This window comes from Paroedura picta, chromosome 13 (assembly GCF_049243985.1).
Source record: "Paroedura picta isolate Pp20150507F chromosome 13, Ppicta_v3.0, whole genome shotgun sequence".
NCBI classification, from domain to species: domain Eukaryota; kingdom Metazoa; phylum Chordata; class Lepidosauria; order Squamata; family Gekkonidae; genus Paroedura; species Paroedura picta.
This window is the reverse complement of record NC_135381.1, coordinates 39,025,602-39,044,537: the sequence shown is the minus strand read 5'-3', so window position 1 is coordinate 39,044,537 and position 18,936 is coordinate 39,025,602. Positions and strand designations below refer to the sequence as shown.

The window sequence follows — 18,936 nt, the reverse complement described above, 5'->3', positions numbered from 1 at the left end:
ACTACAATTTCATCAAAGATTGCTTAAATGATAAAAGGAAAGTCACACATTTCCACGGCTCATGTTTCAGATAAATTTTGTGTTAGTTTTTTGACTTAGTTTGCCAAAGTTCAAATTAATGCAAAGGGTAGAATAAGTCAACAGGAGCAGAGAAGATTCATGAGGTCAGCTCTGAAGGCAGTCAAAGAATCTTCTTTTACCTTTCCCCTTATTAATGTGGTTTGCTATTCTTATTGTAAACAGTTTATTTTCAAATCAAGGAGAACAGACAACCTGTGCTTCATTTCTTCAAACAACAGCAGAGCAAGTTATTTATTTATTTATTTTGCAAAGGAAACTATGGAGCATTTGTTCCTCTGCTGTAGACCAGAAGTAGGTTACTTCAGACTCCAATCCAATGGGACATAAGCAGAGCCAAGAATGCAGAAAGCACAGAAGCAAAGAACTTTACCATTGAAGCTACTGCTGGAGTAAAAATTATTGCTCCAAGGTAAAAAGGCATATTTTTAAGTAACCTGTGGCTGAATCCTGAAATATTTTACCACTTCATACGGCCAGGTGCAAAGAACATACTTTCTTGAATACCACACAGACTTTTTGATGACATCATTAAAATGCATAAGACAATTCCCAATTCACAGGCTATTGCTGACAAGCCTGAATTCAAACACACAGGCCAACTGAACACTTGTGATCATTGGCTCTGTGCAAACACAGGCAGGCAGTCAGGAGCTTAACTCTGAGCAAAATTAAGCTAGCAGTTCAAGGGCCCACCTTCTACAGTCAAGCTCTAACATCCAAGGGCACTCTTTATGAAAGAAAATAGCTCTTTACATTGTTAATATGGAATACATCTATTAGCGCGTTCCCTCAAACAGAAATGATAACAGATGCAATATCCATTGTCCTGCCTTAGGGAGCATGCCAGTAGATGGCGGCCTCTGCCGGTGGCGGTGCCCCACTTCCCAGGCTGGTCCTGCCCACTGCAGAGCATTTGAAGGACTGTCATATAGAAGAAGGAGCAGAGTTGTTTTCAGTTGTCCCAGAAGGTCAGACCAGAACCAATGGGCTGAAATTAATTCAAAAGAATTTTTGACTAAACATCTGGAAGAAGTTCCTAACAGTTAGAGCGGTTCCTCAGTGGAACAGGCTTCCTTGAGGTGGTGAGTTCTCCTTTTTTTTTTAAAGCAGAGGCTAGGTAGTCATCTGACAGAAATGCTGATTTGATGAACTTAGGCAGATGGTGAGTGGGTGAGCTGGAAGAGATGTGCCAGTGTTTGCTCCTTGTGGCCCTTCCTTGCATATCCATGGAATTGCTGATTGCCACTTTCGGATGGTAGGTGAATTTCCTCCAGGACAGGTTGGATTCTGGGGATTTGGGGTCGGAGGGATCACTTTGGCATGAAATTGGGGTGGGCAGGTAGTTCTGAGTTCCTGCTCTATGATTCTATGATTCCTCTGCGACCAGAGGAATTAGTACAAATTTTCCAACCCTGATGCAGACACATTCAGAGCTTTTAAAGTCACCATGAATGCAGACATACAATTGTTATAAATCACTTCCTGAAGTGGTAAACATGTTGAAATATTTCAGGACCATGGTTTCTGAGAACTACATTTTTGGACTCCCTTTTTATACTTTGCCCCTGGCTTGTGTTACAGCACTCCTTTCTCGTGGTGATTCTCTTATTATGGGATAGTAGAATATAATAGGAAAGCCAACATAAGTTAAACTGTGCATGTACAACAAGGAAAATATTTTTTTTACTTGAATAGTATATTCTGAAGCATAGTATTAGGATCCAGACCCTCTCTCCTACATGAATGTGTCTTAAGTTCTCAATTAACATGTTAATTAACATTAAGTAACCTGTGTTACTTAACATTAACATGTTGCCACAAGTATCTCAGAGTCCCCTACCAAAGTTATGGAGAAATGGGTCAGACATTTCTACTACTTAAATAAGCCTGTGCAAATTAAAAAAAAAAAAGAACAAAGTTTTAAAATGTTTTCTATTTAAATCTTAAAGCAATAAAGAGACACTTCTTTCTCTTCTCCTCTATGCTTTGTTATACAATTTAACTCCTATTAGAATTTGCATGCACATTCCCCAAAGAGTCCCCCAAAGTGTACCTCCCATTTCTGCATCCGTTGGTGGGCTTCCCCTGGTCTTTCCTATTTGTTTCTGCTTTATTTGCCCTCCTGCTCCTTGCTGTCCCTTTCCGCATCCATTCTGAACGTTGCTGTTAGAAGAATTTTGAACTTTATGAGGTGATGAAGGAGGGCTATTCACTTTGTTATTCGTACGTCCACCGGCCTGTCGATCTTTTAGCCTCTTCTTCAAATGTTCTTGCATTTTGAGAGTCCTTTCGTCTCGCTGAACAAAATTTGTTCTTCCGTGGGAGCGGGACTCTAAAAGAAAAAAGAACATACTAGGTGGCATACACACAAACACAAACTTTTGAGTTAGAAAGATAGGTGTTTTCAGAAGTTAAGCAAGGGATCCTATTTATGACAGATTAATCTGAACTGCTGCTTTTAAAAGCCTTAAAGAGTTCAACAGTTAGAAATCAAAAATATGAATAACAATCGAACCCAAATTGATCCATCTTGAATACACATGAAGTTGCCTTATTCTGAATCAGATCATTGGTCCGTCATGTTCAGCGTTCTCTGTTCTGATTGGCTGTGCAAGACGGATAATTCTATTGCTGCAACGCTGGCTCTCCCTCATCTCAACTGCTAATGTAAACAATTGCAAAACATAATTTCATCAGCCTGAGGAACAGCCTGAGCCTTACCCACTATGTGGTGGACCAACAACTGCTAGCATTTTATACCTTCTCCTGCACAGAAAAAGAATTTGTCGCCTTCCCAAGCTGCTTCGGTGAACACTGGCTCAAAAGTTTCCAGACCTTGTGGAGTAGGTGGTGCCTTTTATACTGTATTCCACTAAGCCCAAAGTAGTTGGGCTTGGAGTTCTCACCATGACCTCCACAAAAGGGACCCCAGGACAATGCCCTGCTGAAAAGTTACCCACCAAGAATTATTGTATGAAACATTCACCGTGGTAAGTAGTATCATCCTTTTCTTAATTTCTCCCTTGCCCCTCACACAGGCAGTCAAAATAAAACCCTAGGAATTAAGCCCTCACCTAAGAAATATGGTACACGGTAGTGATACTCACTCAGACCCCCAGATCCTTTTTACATGTACTATTGCCAAGACAGTAAGAGCCTCTTGTGGCTCAGAGTGGTAAGGCAGCCAACATGCTGTCTGAAGCTCTGCCCATGAGGCTGGGAGTTCGATCCCAGCAGCCGGCTCAAGGTTGACTCAGCCTTCCATCCTTCCAAGGTCGATAAAATGAGTACCCAGCTTGCTGGGGGGTAAACGGTAATGACTGGGGAAGGCACTGGCAAACAACCCCATATTGAGTCTGCCAAGAAAATGCTAGAGGGCGTCACCCCAAGGGTCAGACATGACCCGGTGCTTCCACAGGGGATACTTTTACCTTTACCTTATTGCCAAAACAAGTCTTGCCCATTCTATAGTGATACATATGCTTGTTCCTACCTAAATGAAGAATTTTACATTTATCACTAATGAAATTCATTTTCAGGCGCCACACAGAAAGCAACCCCTCAAGCTTCTTGAGTACTGATAATTTGACCGCAAGACTGCATTTCATCTCAACATTTAAAATGAAAAGTTTTGGTCACGCCTTACCTTGCTCTTGATAAACATGAGGGGAGGGTGGAGGAGGATGCTGATGAATGAACTGTGGCGGTATTTCTCCCGTCCCCGGAACTGGAGGATACACCGGATGAGGCGGGTGAGGAAGCAAAGCAGGGTGGGGGTGCATGTAATGGGGCACGTGCGAAGGAGGCGGATGCATGGAGGGGTGGAATTCAGTGGAATGCGGCATGACTACAACTTTTCGAACTCCGTTTTCTTCCACCACCTATAATACAAAGCGAAAAACAGATCAAATGGTTGACATACTAAAAATTCCTAAAACACAGGTGTCGTTTTGACTCATTGCTTCCACCTTCCTCCAAAGCTTATCCTAGATCAGCCTTTCTCAACTTTTTTGCTGTTGAGAAACCCCTGAAACATTTTTCAGGGTATGAGAAACCCAAGATGTGGCACGATCCTGCAGAATATAGTTGGGAAGTATAGCTGTGTATATGGCCCTCCTCTTCCTACTCCCTCCAAGCCCTTCATTGCCTGTTTTGGGAAGGGCAGGTAGGTTGACATGACCATATAGGGTCACATCACCTGATAAATGTTTAACAAATTTTAAAAAATATACTAAAAATGAATTAACTCCCACCCATTCTGGGAAACCTATCAAAAACCATATAAAAAAAACAGGGTTTCATGAAATCCTGGTTGAGAAAGCCTGTCCTAGATATTTCTGCTTTTCATAGAATCATAGAATAATCATAGAATCATAGAGTTGGAAGGGACCTCATGGGTCATCTAGTCCAACCTCCTGCCCTATGCAGGATACTCACAACCTTATCACTCATCCCCTGTAACCTGCCACCCCCTTGAGCCTTCACAGAATCAGCCTCTCAGTCAGATGGTTATCCAGCCTCTGTTTTAAAATCTCCAAAGATGGAGAACCCACCACCTCCTGAGGAAGCCTGTTCCACTGAGAAACTGCTCTAACTGCCAGGGCCTTCTTCCGGATGTTTAGATGGAATTTCTTTTGAATTAATTTTGAACTATGCATTATGAAGTCTGGTTGGTTTTTAAACAAAACGTCTTGTTCCACATAAGGGGCAAGAATCCTTGTTGGTTGCTTTATTGACTGATTCATTCATTCATTCGGCTTCTATACTACCCCTCACTTAGCGTCTTGGAGCAGTGTACGTAGAACCCTGAAAGGGCCTTGATCTCGTTGATTTCATTGGGCACCTCGTTCCAGCAGGTTAGGGCCAAGGAGGAGAAGGCTCTGCCTCTGGTTGAGGCCAGGCCGATTTCTTCGGGGCAGGGGATTACTAGGTTGTTGGAATGTATAGAGTGAGTCACTCGTTGGGGGATACAGACAAACGGATGAACTTTGAGGTATGCAGCACCCTGACCACATGTGGCTTTCTCTTTACAAAAATCACAATTATATATACTCCAAGAATAACGTTACATGTTTAGAATGAATTCTGAACTGAATATGGCATGCAGAGAAACCTGGGTTCAGTTCCCAGCATCTCCCATTAGAAAGACCTGAAGAAGATGTTAGGAATGACATCGCTCTGCTGGAGACTCTGCACAGCCACTGTCTAAGTACATAACATTTAGCTAGATTAATGAATGGTTTTGTGTAGTGCAGCTGCTGCATGTATGAGATCCTGATAAGAATTAACCTGAAACACTGAATGGATTATTTGCTCAAACTTAACCCAAGTGCGTGCACAAAACCGTGTACAATAGACCTTCATATCAAAGCCATCAAAAATTCTTTTAACAGTATACTTTTATACATGCTTGCTTATCAACCACCTGGTGAAATCTAACGATAGCTTGTATCCGGGTCAGAGAGCCTTAAGGTGATGAATTAAATCTTCCAGTCTGAAGGTTCCTTTTGAAAACAATAATTCAGCTCAAAGCATGTTTAATTTGGCCTGTTGGTTGTCAAATAATTTCCCAGCTTGCCAGGCAGGATTTAGCGAAGTAGAGCTACTAGTTAAGACAAATGCATGGAACTGGAAAGTTTTTCAACTCCAGATAAGTCAGAATGATGGGAAACAGCTGGCCTTAAAAGAGAAAAAGTGGATCAAGCCAGGGATTACTGACAGAAGTTCACCCGCAATGTGACCTCAGAGTCAAGAGCAATTAACTTGTTACATTAATGTATTTGTGTTTTTAAAGAAAACTTTTCCTGTTTAAAAACGCAACGCCATGCAAAACTGATTTTTAAAAAAACAGATAAATGGAATGAACATGGGCAAACAAGCTTAATTGCAACAAAATGGAGGAGCTAAGGAAGAGGCAGGTCTGGCCCAGGAACTGGGTTATCCCCTTATCTGGATGGGGCTGTACTCCCCCTAAAGGAGCAAATTTATGGTTTGGGGGTGCTCCTGCATCCAGGCCTCCTGTTGGATAAACAGGTGGTAGAATTAACCTGGGATGCCTTTCATCAGCTTTGGCTGGTAAGCCAGCTGCAGCCCTTCTTGGGTAGAAAAGATGGTGGTGCACACCTTGGCAACACCTTGTTTTTTTTTGGAATCACAGCATTCTCTCAAGCAGCAGGGCTGAATACCGGGGCCAGTTGGGAGAAGCAACACCCCCAAAGTGGAGTCTCAAGTGTTTGTAACCCTCCCTAGTAGCCCTGCCTGACGAAGACGGGAAAACACCTGGCGGGCTACTTTTTTTGCCTGTACCTCCATGATCAGTGAGGCATCCATGGTCACCCCCAAATTCCTGGCCTGGGACACGGTGGTAAGTTGCATCCTGGCCAGGACGGGTAAGTGAGAACATTGGATAGGAGATGATTACCTGAGATACATAGCCAGGAGGCACAAATATTGGAGGCACAGAACCATTGGGTGACATCATAGGAACATGCGCTGGACCTGAAACGAAACCAAGCAACAGTGTGTTCATGCCCGTATATAGCAGCGGAACATGGGCCGTCATGGCTCATTTGATACTCTCGATAATCTAAATGACGCTCAGGCACATGCAGGCACATTTAATTCTGATGTAAAAAGCTTTTAAAGTAATTTCCCATCCTTTGTTTTCAAAATGCTACAGGGAACGATCCCACAAAAGCTAGGTTACGAAACTGTAGCATAATGCAGAAACTTAAGAGGAATGTGAGGAGGAGTAACAGATCTAAAAGCAGAAGGACGAAAGTATATTAAAGGAAGTCTTTATGGAAACGGTAAACCTCAGAACATTTCCAGACTTAATGGAAATCGCTTAAGGAAGAGATAAATCTATCTAGCCATGTTTTTGAAAAAACTTCTAAGGCTATGACTCTAACATTTAACATAAATAGAAGAGTTCCATAGACTTTTAAGGGCATCAGTGACACAGCAGTAATGGTGCTGTCCAATTATTTGCTAACATATTGTTGCTCCTCTCGACTCAAGTGGTATTATTCATTTTAATATTTTAACTGGTTTTCTAAAAATCCCCAAGATTCCCACTCAAAGAAAGGAACGGAGAATAAAGAAACGTGAAGATCATTTTTGAAGATTTACCTTTTTTACTTTTGAAATATATTTGTGCAATTAACATTATGAAAAATGGCTTCTCAATAAAACTGACTATGATAATGATCAAAAGAATGTTTGTATGAAAAATCCACACTCCCTAAAAGGGCCTAGAAATTAAGTAACTCCCTAAAAGGGCCTAGAAATTAAGTAAATCTAAGTAACAAAATTACTTAGATTAAGCATCCCAAGATATTCATAGTGAAAGTTCATAATTCAGAACCAAAGGAGAGATGAGTTCCCTTATAACTTTTGCTTAGTCCCCTCCCATATGATCCTCATGCTTCTGCGAGATCCATAAGCCCTGCTTCTTTCCCACTATTTCATCTATGCTTACTTCATCCTGCTACCAAGACAGATGGTCAAAAGGAGCACAAAGAGCCCAATTGCTTATTTCTCTGTGCCTATTTAAGAATATCCTGATCAATGTAGGTAGTTCCTAACTCATCAAGCATTGGCTAAAAACAGGCAAGATCTTGCCATGAAGATACTCAAGGCCCACGGCAAAACCCACAAGTCCTACAATACTCAAAAATGTTTCATGCTAGGCAAAAATGTGGATTTTGTACTGAGGAACAAAACAAAAACAGTTTATAAACTATCTGATGAAAGGTTTTCACTTTTACTCCATAAACATGGATCAAGTTCCAGAAAACAGAGTACTGATAGCTGCATCAAATTCGAGTCTTCGTCTTCATAATAAAAGACTATGACTTGCAATGAAGTCATAATAAGTTTTTTAAATGTGGAATTTAGGCCTTCATGCAGATACTTTATATATAACACAGCAGAACTCAGGGGAGGTTGGGCATCCCTCTCCTTTTTTCCTCTTGCTCTGAGGCATCAGAAACTGTTACAACCAGAATGCACAGCTTATATGGAAATACACTGAATGAAATTCCCCTTATGAGATCACATTGCGTGACTTTTTCTCTGACAGTTCAATGTGCTTGGGGCTGGGAAAGAATTTTTCACCAGAACAGATTAGCTATAGGATTCTCCCCCCCCCCCCCAAGAATATTGCTTGGCTCCTTTGCATGAGTCATATGAAGTTATTTGTTATGTTAGAACTCTTTTGCAGCTTATATCCTTATCCATTGTTCTTCTTAATATTTGTGAAACAGCCCTGGGGGTGGAGAGTGTCCTGCTTGTCCGAGTTGGAATAGGGCCAATCAGGGAGCGGCCAGCAAAGCTGCCCGCACCCTGATTGGCCCTGCACCTACAGCTCCTGCCCTCCTTCCCTGGATGCTAGCCACTTTGCTCTCAGACGCTGGAGGAGCCAGTGTGTGAGAGATACAGGGAGCCCTGGCCAAACCGCAAACCAGCCCTGATTACCTGCTATTGCTCCTGCTGTGAGTGAGACAGAGAGAGCTGCCCAAATGAGCCCTCATTCCCTTCTACAAACAGCCCTGATTACCTGCTATGGTTCCTGCTGCGATAAAGAGAGAGAGAGAGAGAGAGAGAGATCTGTGCCTGCCGGTGTCTCCTGGGTCCTAGTGCCCATTGCATTCCTGGATGCAACGGGCTTTCTTGCTAGTGCAGTATACTGCAAGTTTCAAATTTAAAATAAACTTTTTTATTATATATTATAATATATATTTGTTTTTATTTTATAGTGTAAACCACCTTGGGGACCAATTTTCCTGGTCCAAAGGCAGTTAATAATTGCCCTCAGTTAAATAACCAGCTCCGCCTAAGATATGTTGAGAATGATTTTATTGAAGACAATGGACATTTTAGCACAAATGACTTTACCTTGTATACACTGAATGTGTCCATCTTCAGTTCTAATTGTGAAAGTCTCTCCTGGGTTTACTTGTACAAGTATAACCTAAATACATAACAGAGAATAAGCATACAATATCTACATAACAACCTTATCAAAAGAAAAAAACAAAGTTTATGGAAGGTGACGCACACATTTTTGTAGGTCAATGGTTTAAAGTATATTTTTATATTTAACCTTGCAAAATAATTTCACAATAATTAACAGGTCACTGAAAACTGTTACTAACCTGATGGCTGACACCCGCATTTTAGTCAAATTTGTTTACAGTCTGCCTATAACCTATATGCTGGCTATTTTAAAATGTCACAACTGATTCTTGTTTTGTTTGCTTAAGTCACAGCGTGCTGCTCAGTCCTTGATTATACAGCAGATGTACTGAACAGACCACACTTAGTTGGGAATGCTGCATGCCTCCTGCCAGTTTGGTGTAGTAGCTAAGAGTGCGGACTTCTAATCTGGCATGCCAGGTTCAATTCTGCGCTCCCCCTCATGGAGCCAGCTGGGTGACCTTGGGCTCTCCATGGCACTGATAAAGCTGTTCTGACTGAGCAGTGATATAAGGGCTCTCTCAGCCTCACCCACCTCACAGGGTGCCTGTTGTGGGGAAAGGAAAGGGAAGGTGACTGTAATCCGCTTTGAGCTCCTTCAGGTAGAGAAAAGTGGCATATAAGAATCAACTCTTCTTCATCATCATCATCAACAGGCAGAATCTCTAAGTTTCCTTGAATTGTCATGCCTCTTTGTGAAACTTTGTAGCTATTGGTGGGCTACAATAAATGTGAACCTGCTTCACTGAAGCCCTTTTCATGTTGAAGCAAAATATTTTATAGCATCCCCCCTTTTCCAACCTGCCTTTTTGGTGTATCCCTCTCTAGGTATTCTCAAATTAAGCCAACCTTTGACAACCCCACCTCCCTCCAGCTAGCTGCCTTTTAAAACCTCCTCTTGAACGAGTCAGAAGTTTCTCAAACACATTCTTGCTCAGCATGTTACCAGAAGGGAGTGTAGGTGCAGAAACAATGGCGGAAGAGACAGCGTCTTCAGAAAGTACCACTGGTAGCTGAATGAAGCTGCAGTGGTAAAATGTTCTGCTGTGCTGAGCTTCCCTGAGGCTAAGTGGGGCATGCAGCTGAACATACCAGGATTCATACCATCACAGCTAGCTATAGGTACAATTCATATTACACACAGCACCCCAAAAAAGTGTTTTGGGGGCAGTTTTTTGGACATCAAAACTGTTGTTCATCATATCTTGAATGTGGCCATTCAATTACAATTAGTGGTTATAAGCCTGATATATCCCTTCATTTCCTATTCCACCAGATAACTGATATGATAGCAGTATAAAATTAGTCATTAGTTTGAGTTGGCATCCTAGAAGATATATGCAATATTCTAGTTTGATGTCTTGACGGAGGGGCCTTTGTTGGCGTGGTGGCCGGTGGGGAAGGGCCTCACCGAGGAGGAGCGGGCGCTGCAGGTGGCCGCTCCAGGGGCCGTCCCAATCCGGAAGTGCCCAGCTTTGATGGGTGCGTCCAGATTGGCCCTCTTGGTCGGCTCCTGGAGGCGGGCGTTCCAGGGGCCGCCCCAATCCGGATGCACCTAGCTTTGCTGGGCGCGTCCAGATTGGCCTGCTGACTTGGACACCACCTCGACGGGGTGGCCCTTTGCAACCTGGACAGGGCCGCCTACATGGCTGTTTCTAAAATATAAGAGCCACTAATGGAAGGATGTATGGCTACTATAATCCATGCACAGATAATCTCCAGTAAGTATCACAAAATGGAATTTCACTTAGAAGCTAACTAGTGCAGAATTTATCTCAACATTTGCAACCATAATGGTTTGAGGGGGTGTAAATGGCATCAGTGGGAACATCTCCCCTACAAGCTTCTCAATACTTTAACATCTGCCCAAGAGGCCTTGCCCCCCCTCCCACCAGCTCTGGCCTCTAGGAATTGCATTAAATAAATCACAAAGTGATTCCAAATTATCTTAAAATCACCTTTCTTTTTCCTCCCCTGAATTAATCTAATATTATTTGTTAATTGCGCAAGTTATAATCATGATAGGTTATATCTAAGATGGAGTTCTACAAACTCAAACAGGTGCAGTGATGAATGAGAAACAGTAAATGAGAGAATTGATACAAAGTTGTTCTTTCATTTGCACAGCCTGATGTACAATCAGAAGCACATGAACCTGTGCGGAACACCATGTGAACTCTTGTGCACAAGTGCTATTGGAAGATCACCAGCAACTCTTTTCTTTCCACTCAAGAATTACTTAACTTCAACCCAAGGAAAGGAAAGAAAAAAAATATTGAGGGATAGTTATCTTGGATTTTATCATTCCAGTCTATTACAACTATAATTTAATTTATTACAAGTATTTAGAATATCATTTTCCACCTCACCAAAATTTTATTCAAGTTGTGACTTAAAACTATCGCATTACAGAAACAATTTAATTTCCTCCCCTAGTACTGAGGCAGCAAGGTTCAAAAGCAGGGCAGTTCTCCTATAATTAATTCAAAATTCAAATCTTCTTTGAAGACCAAACTTTTTAAAGCTCAATTTGTTTGCAGTACAATGGAATAGTTGGCCATATCTGATTAACTTTCAGATCTCTTTCCAAAACTTAAAGTACATATCCACGTGATGTGAAGAAAAACTGCATGACATCACCACCAATTGTCCTGTTATAGATTATATATATGTTCATTTCTAAATTGCAAATGGTACCATGAAAATTGTATCGTGACAGAACTTTTTCTTATCCCATGTCTCTATCAAAATGTTGTCAAAATGTCCGCCAGATAGCTTTCCCCCCACAAATAGGTAAAGGTAAAGGTATCCCCTGTGCAAGCACCGGGTCATGTCTGACTCTTGGGGTGACGCCCTCTAGCATTTTCATGGCAGACTCAATACGGGGTGGTTTGCCAGTGCCTTCCCCAGTCATTACCATTTACCCCCCAGCAGCAAGCTGGGTACTCATTTTACCGACCTCGGAAGGATGGAAGGCTGAGTCAACCCTGAGCCGGCTGCTGGGATTGAACTCCCAGCCTCATGGGCAGACAGCTTCAGACAGCATATCACTGCCTTAACACTCTGCGCCACAAGAGGCTCTTACAAATAGGTAGGCCGTCACTATTGTTTTAGACTGGTGGTCAGTTAGCCAGGCTTTAAGCTACAGCAGTCTTCTGGTGACTAAAGTAGATGCCAGAGACCTTGCAGTGAAAACTAAGGTGTCTAGCGTGGCATCTGCAGAGAAGGACAAGGATTTTAAGACCCTGGCGATATCCTTAACCACTCTCTTGACCTTTTCAGGTATTAATTCCAGCAACTCTCTGCACCAAACGATTCCCGCTATGTTCATGATAAGAGGCTGCAGACGAAGCCTTAACTGCCATTGCTACCGCCTTGTGCGTACGATGGATTGCTGTCCCTGCCTTCTTATTCATGGCACCCCAAAGGTATCCTTTCACCATCCCCCGAGACAAAAGCCGCCAGATTGCAGGGCCACGATAGGAGCATCAACAGGATCCGTAGGAGAGACTCTCCATAATGAGGTAAGGTGTACAGTTTTTAAATAAATGATGGAATCTGTTTATTCACTAGAGGTCCCTTCCATTCTTGGGAAGGCGTTATCTTTGGGAACAATTCCCCTTTACCCTTGGGGCTATGTTCTTTCTTTTGACTTTCTGTTTGTTAATCCTCTGGGATTGCCTCATTCATGTTTAGTGCCCCCCATGCCATAGCTCAGGGGTAGTCAACCTGTGGTCCTCCAGATGTTCATGGACTACAAACGCTGGCAGGGGCTCATGGGAATTGTAGTCCATGAACATCTGGAGGACCACAGGTTGACTAGCCCTGCCATAGCTAACATGTAATGAATGCCCTCATTCTTTAAAAAGTTTCACTCTCCTACCCCACTTCCAAGCAGGTGAAAGCCAAATGGACCAATGAACCAGAAGTGGAATGAAGCAAGTGAAATGGTTGCAAGGCACTTAAACCTACTAGCCTGGCGAGTCTGTCTGTCTGCTGTTAGTTGCAATGACTGTGTCCATTTTGCGCCCCCCCCCCAGCTTCACAGTTTTGCTGGGCAATCCTTCCCACGCACCCTGCTCGAGGTCCAAACTGGTTTGGTAAAATTCCAGCTCTGTTTGGGGGCAGGCTCTGAACCCCAAACCTGGGGTTGTGCCCATCCCTAATTGTGATAAATTACCATTCAAAGCAGGTTCATACCAGGCTAATAAACTTTTCTTAGCCAAGGTTATCTTGTGAATTTGCATCATCTCTTTTATTACAGTTCCACGAGAGGGTAGGCTTCCTTGTTCTATGTGAAGATATTAATCTTTCCTGGACCAGTATGCCACTGATGCAGGTCTCATAAGATGATAATAAAAGTTATTTTGGGGCCAACCCAGTATTCGCACAGAATAAAATCTTTCCTCTGGGTTTTTGTTGCCTTCTATGTTGTTCTAACTGTTGCTGCTGCTTCCTCTTGCTAGCGTTACTGCTATTTCAGTTATTCAACTTTTAATCTATTGCACCATGTTTATAGCTGAAAGGCAATCTACATGCTTCAGGATACAAGCTGGAATCCATTCACGGGATATGAACATTTAAAACATTTTATTTGCTATTTCTATCCTTTCAGCTGTGACAGCTCCCACAGTGAGAAAAAGCAAATTAAGAACAATTCACTACGCAAATCAGTCCCCTCCCCTCTTGCCCTCTACTGCCCCCCCCCACCAAACATACACAAGCACAACCTTCTATTCAGTTCTTTGGTGGGAAAGATATTCTAGGGTGGGCTAGGGGGGCAGCGGCAAGAACTCTTAAAGTTAAAGAACTCTTTGCATGCCTGCTGTGTTAACTAAGTCAGTCACAAGGCAGCTAAACCAATTTCCGAATGTAAAAAATACATGCTCAAACAGAATGTAGGATATTCTGTGTGTTCAAGTGCTTTGATTAAAAGGAAGCTCATGTACTCAACAAGCAGCAATAGGACAATACCACCAAGGCAAATGAACATTCATTTTGTCCACTGCAATGGTGCACAATGGTTATCAGAACTAACAGCTAGAGAGAAAAGTGTGTAAAATTCAGTATCGAGGAAGTGGGAGGGGAATGAAAGGGACTGGCACTTCACAGGTTTTTCACAAAATTATTGCGTTCAGAAAGTGGACATTCTGTTTCAGTCGCTGAATATGCCTCTTAGCAGCAGTTTCTATTGTACTGTGACGTGTAGCCACATGGCGGAGAGGGATAAATAATGGGTCAAACTGTTTGCTTTACTAACAACAGCTGCTGCACTTTATATATAAGGCAGACGGGCATCGGGGATACAAACAATTCAAACTCAGACGCACACAAATGTAATGAAACAGATCGCAGACCAGGCATCTGGGTGTCTTTTTCTCCCTGCCAAAAACGTCTGCAAATAAAATTTAGGGATTTTTTTTTAAGAACTGGAAGAACAAGTGAATTGAACAGACAAGGCACCAATTGTAACACCAAGGAAGCATCGCCAGAAAGGAAATAAAGGCCCACGAAGTGCATGATTAGCACCTTTAACCCCAGAGTGTTTACACGGAAGCATGTTGTGTTTGTGTCCATGACGTTTCCTTCTACATGAACAGGCTTGGGGTAAGGAAAATTAGCGAAGGCCCTGAGGGCCCTGAGCACCAGGAACCATTTCAGTGATTCAAAGTTACCTGACATTTTTTTCTAGCACAGCTGATACATTCAGACCAAACCCAAAGATCAAAAGCATACAAAGAAGGGGACATCATGAAGATACAGGACTGGTTTGCACAGAAGCACCAAGACACAGTTTGGCATTACAAGAGGACGCCGAGGGTCCTATACTCCCTTCTCCTCCCACACATGCTCCCACACATTTCCTCTGTCATCCCCCCTTCAAAAGCCAGATCAGAACTGGCCACTTCATCAACGTTCACAAATTATGGCTAGTGTTTTCCCTTCCCCTCCAGAAATCAAACTAGACTGCTGCCTCTGGCCAAAAATGATAAAATCCCTAAAAACTCAATAGGATGCAGTATAAGACTGCTCTCAGCCAATAACAGTACACTTTTTTGATCACTATTTTACTCCTAGCTTTTGGTTCTAAGTTCCACTCGTCTCAACTTTACAAGGCTGATTTTTGTGTATTTATAAAGAGCCTGAAAGTTACAAAGAGATCAAACCCAAAGGTGCCAAGATGAGGCATATGTTGATCAGATAATAGGAACAGGAAAGGTCAAAGATGACCTAATGCTATTACAGACCAAAGTTACAGCCCAGAACAAGAGAGAGCCAAATCACGTGCTTTGTATTGTATTTTCACTAGCAAAACAGAAGCTTCTGATGCCTCATTTTTCTAGCTTTTGACTTAGCACTGAACAAACATCTTGATATTTTTAACACAAGTTGTGGCACTGCATTCAAAGAACAACAGTGCTGCTTCATTCAAATCAAAATGAAATAAGAATTTAGCTTCTAATTTCCTTCCTTCAGTAAAAAGGTATTGATTAACTGCCAGCGGAATACATACCTAATGCTCAGAGCCTAGAATAGAGATAAATTTCAGTTAAACCTTATAAGAGATCAATGAATTGCTATCGCCTAATTTGCAGTTTATGAGCCTCTTGTGGCGCAGGGTGGTAAGGCAGCCGACATGCTGTCTGAAGCTCTGACCGTGAGGCTGGGAGTTCGATCCCAGCAGACAGCTCAAGGTTGACTCAGCCTTCCATCCTTCCGAGGTCGGTAAAATGAGTACCCAGCTTGCTGGGGGGGTAAACGGTAATGACTGGGGAAGGCACTGGCAAACCACCCCGTATTGAGTCTGCCATGAAAATGCTAGAGGGCGTCACCCCAAGGGTCAGACATGACTCGGTCTTGCACAGGGGATACCTTTACCTTTACCTTTAATTTGCAGTTTTATCTTCTCAACCCATTGCAAAACCAGCACAATCTTAGAAGGAAAAATTATACTAACAAGACTTACTTGAAGGCTGACAAACAATACATCGACAAAAACTGGATACCACCTTGGATGTTAACAGCAGCTTGGATGTTGGCATCAGTTATAATATAATAATAGAGCCTAAGCAACAGAAGCTGGTGCCTTAAGACAGAAGACCTGCCATAGCGGGGAAGAAGGGGTTGATGGAGGACCAGTGAGGACTCTCCTCGAGGTCCTCTGAAAGCTATGTGTGGTCTGCTGCTAATTAGTCTCTAATTAGTGGGCAGCAGGACTGGGGAACTTGCGCTAAAGTTATACCTATTCTGGCATTGGAATCCAGCAAACCGATCCGCGAGGTTTTTTAACTCTGGATCTTTCGGTCTCACAGCTGTGCAGCCAAGGAAACGCCTACCCTCCATGCTTGTCTGTTTTTGATACTTATCTTTATTAAATTGTATCTTGTTCTCATTTGTCCATTTTTCAATTGTGTTCAGATCTCGTTGAACTTTTGATGTGATGCCCCTGTTGGAAGGACTGGCAAATATTCCAGAAGATAGAGACAGAGTTCAACGAGATCTGAACACAATGGAAAAATGGGCAAATGAGAACAAGATGTAATTTAATAAAGATAAGTATGAAGTTCTGCATCTTGGTAAGAAAAATGAAAAGCATTCCTACTGGATAGGGGATACACTTCTAGGTAACAGTATGTGTGAACGAGACCTTGGGGTACTTGTGGACTATAAGCTGAACATGACCAGGCAGTGTGATGCAGCGGTAAAAAAGGCAAATGCCATTTTGGGCTGTATCAACAGAGGCATCACATCAAAATCACAAGATGTCATAGTCCCATTGTATACGGCACTGGTCAGACCACACCTGGAGTACTGTGTGCAGTTCTGGAGGCCTCACTTCAAGAAGGACGTGGATAAAATTGAAAGGGTACAGAGGAGAGCGACAAGGATGATCTGGGGCCAAGGGACCAAGCCCTATGAAGATAGGTTGAGGGACTTGGGAATGTTCAGCCTGGAGAAAAGGAGGTTGAGAGGGGACATGATAGCCCTCTTTAAGTATTTGAAAGGTTGTCACTTGGAGGAGGGCAGAATGCTGTTCCCCTTGGCTGCAGAGGAAAGGACACACAGTAATGGGTTTAAACTACAAGTACAACGATATAGGCTAGATATCAGGAAAAAATGTTCACAGTCAGAGTAGTTCAGCAGTGGAATAGGCTGTCTAAGGAGGTGGTGAGCTCCCCCTCGCCGTCAGTCTTCAAGCAAAGGTTGGATACACAATTTTCTTGGATGCTTTAGGATCGTTTGGGCTGATCCTGCGTTGAGCACGGGGTTGGACTAGATGGCCTGTATGGCCCCTTCCAACACTATGATTCTATGATTCTAAATGAAACAGCTTTAATGTATTGAAAAACATGTGCCAAAAACCCTTCAAAGACTCTTGTACCATGAAGTTAAGAGGTGGTAGTGTACCAATTCTGAAGTTCAGACACTAGGTCTAGATAGAGACAGTGTCAGATTATGGCTCTGCAGAAGTCAGGAAGTCCTGTCAGTAAATATGGGACAAAGTAAATTCTTAAGCCTCATCACATTAGTGTATTTGCATCTTACAATACAGACTCTTTACACATATTCTAAACTGAAGCCAAGAGAACACTTTGTTTGACACTTGCTGAACTCACAAATCCTACATATGCACGTCATACTTTCCTGAAGGTTAACAGAAAATATCTGTCATGTCTTTTACATGGACAAGCAGTGCAATTCCAAAATAAAAGTTTTATTGGAACACTTACAAACCACTTTTCCCCGAAATGTTCTCCAGAAAATCATCAATGTACGTCTGGTGCCTGTTCTTTTCCTGTCTTTTTTTTTTTTTTTTACCCAACCACCAGCTGTTTGTTTTGTAAGAGAATTTAAGACAATTCTGAACTTTACTAATTGGGAGAGATTCTGTTTCACGAATACTGGAGAGTGATTCAGTTTCCTTCAACATTTTGTAAGCTAAGTACTGGATGGCAGTCAAGCACTGAAAACATCAGCTTAAAGTGTAACGTTTTAGCATGCAGTTCATCATTTGCTAAAATTGTTCACTCACTAAAGACTTAATTTACTACCATTTTGGTACTATAGGGAAGGAACATCACTTTTACAAGACAGAGAAAAAACATCTGGAATCTTTTCAGGGTTGACAGCTAGCAAATTAATATCAACTGTGGAATAGTCTTTTCAAACAGGAATGAGCTTCTCCAACATTAACTTCAAAAATATGAGATATTTCTCTGGAGCTCTATAATGAACTAGTGGCTTTTACATTTACAAATAAGGAATGTACCTTTTTTTAGTCTCTATATCAGTAGCTTCTGGTGCATCTTGAAACACATTTTACAGTCAATACCACCTAATATAATGAGACTCTCAATACCACTTATGCCTCCATTTTACTAAAACTGCAAACAGGAAGTTTTGAGCTTCTCCATCCCATCACACCCTGAAACATCTTTTTATCTCTCCCTCACCTCTCCCCGCACCTGTGAGGGATCAAAAGTTTGCATACTCTTTTGTGGTAATTTTGGTAGTCCTGGTAAGATAACTGGTTGCTCTGCCCACAATTTCTACCCAAAACAGCCATTATATTCGAGACCCCAAAAGCACTATCTCAATTAATGTTTACATGGCAGACTGTTGCAGTAGGTCTATCCACCGTTGTTCTATACCTAATGTGATTAAGACAGTATGACTAAAATGATTCACCTCTAAAGACTATATTGATGATCTGGACAAAGCTTCTTCTGAGCAGCATGGGCGGGGGGGGGGGGGAGGATGTCCTTGGACCGACATATCTTAAACAACTGTCTAACTCAGGGATGTTTCAATGCAGTCTATGATTATAAAGCAGTTGCTCATGACATAAGGATATGCCCCAAGGGTGTAATGAAA

The 18,936-nt window shown here is 42.2% G+C and overlaps 1 protein-coding gene across 5 annotated transcripts in view; it reads right to left on the bottom strand.

The window, feature by feature from the left end:
- LOC143822763 (fibronectin type-III domain-containing protein 3A-like) overlaps window positions 1-18,936 on the bottom strand; it is a 92,748-nt gene that overhangs the window by 31,785 nt on the left and 42,027 nt on the right. For all 5 annotated transcript variants that reach the window (XM_077308318.1, XM_077308314.1, XM_077308315.1 and 2 more), the window contains 4 exons: window positions 8,980-9,055; window positions 6,503-6,579; window positions 3,728-3,962; window positions 2,135-2,413 (listed from right to left, as the gene is read on the bottom strand). In XM_077308318.1, coding sequence (XP_077164433.1) covers window positions 2,135-2,413; window positions 3,728-3,962; window positions 6,503-6,579; window positions 8,980-9,055 — 667 coding nt within the window. The remainder of the gene's footprint in view (window positions 1-2,134; window positions 2,414-3,727; window positions 3,963-6,502; window positions 6,580-8,979; window positions 9,056-18,936) is intronic.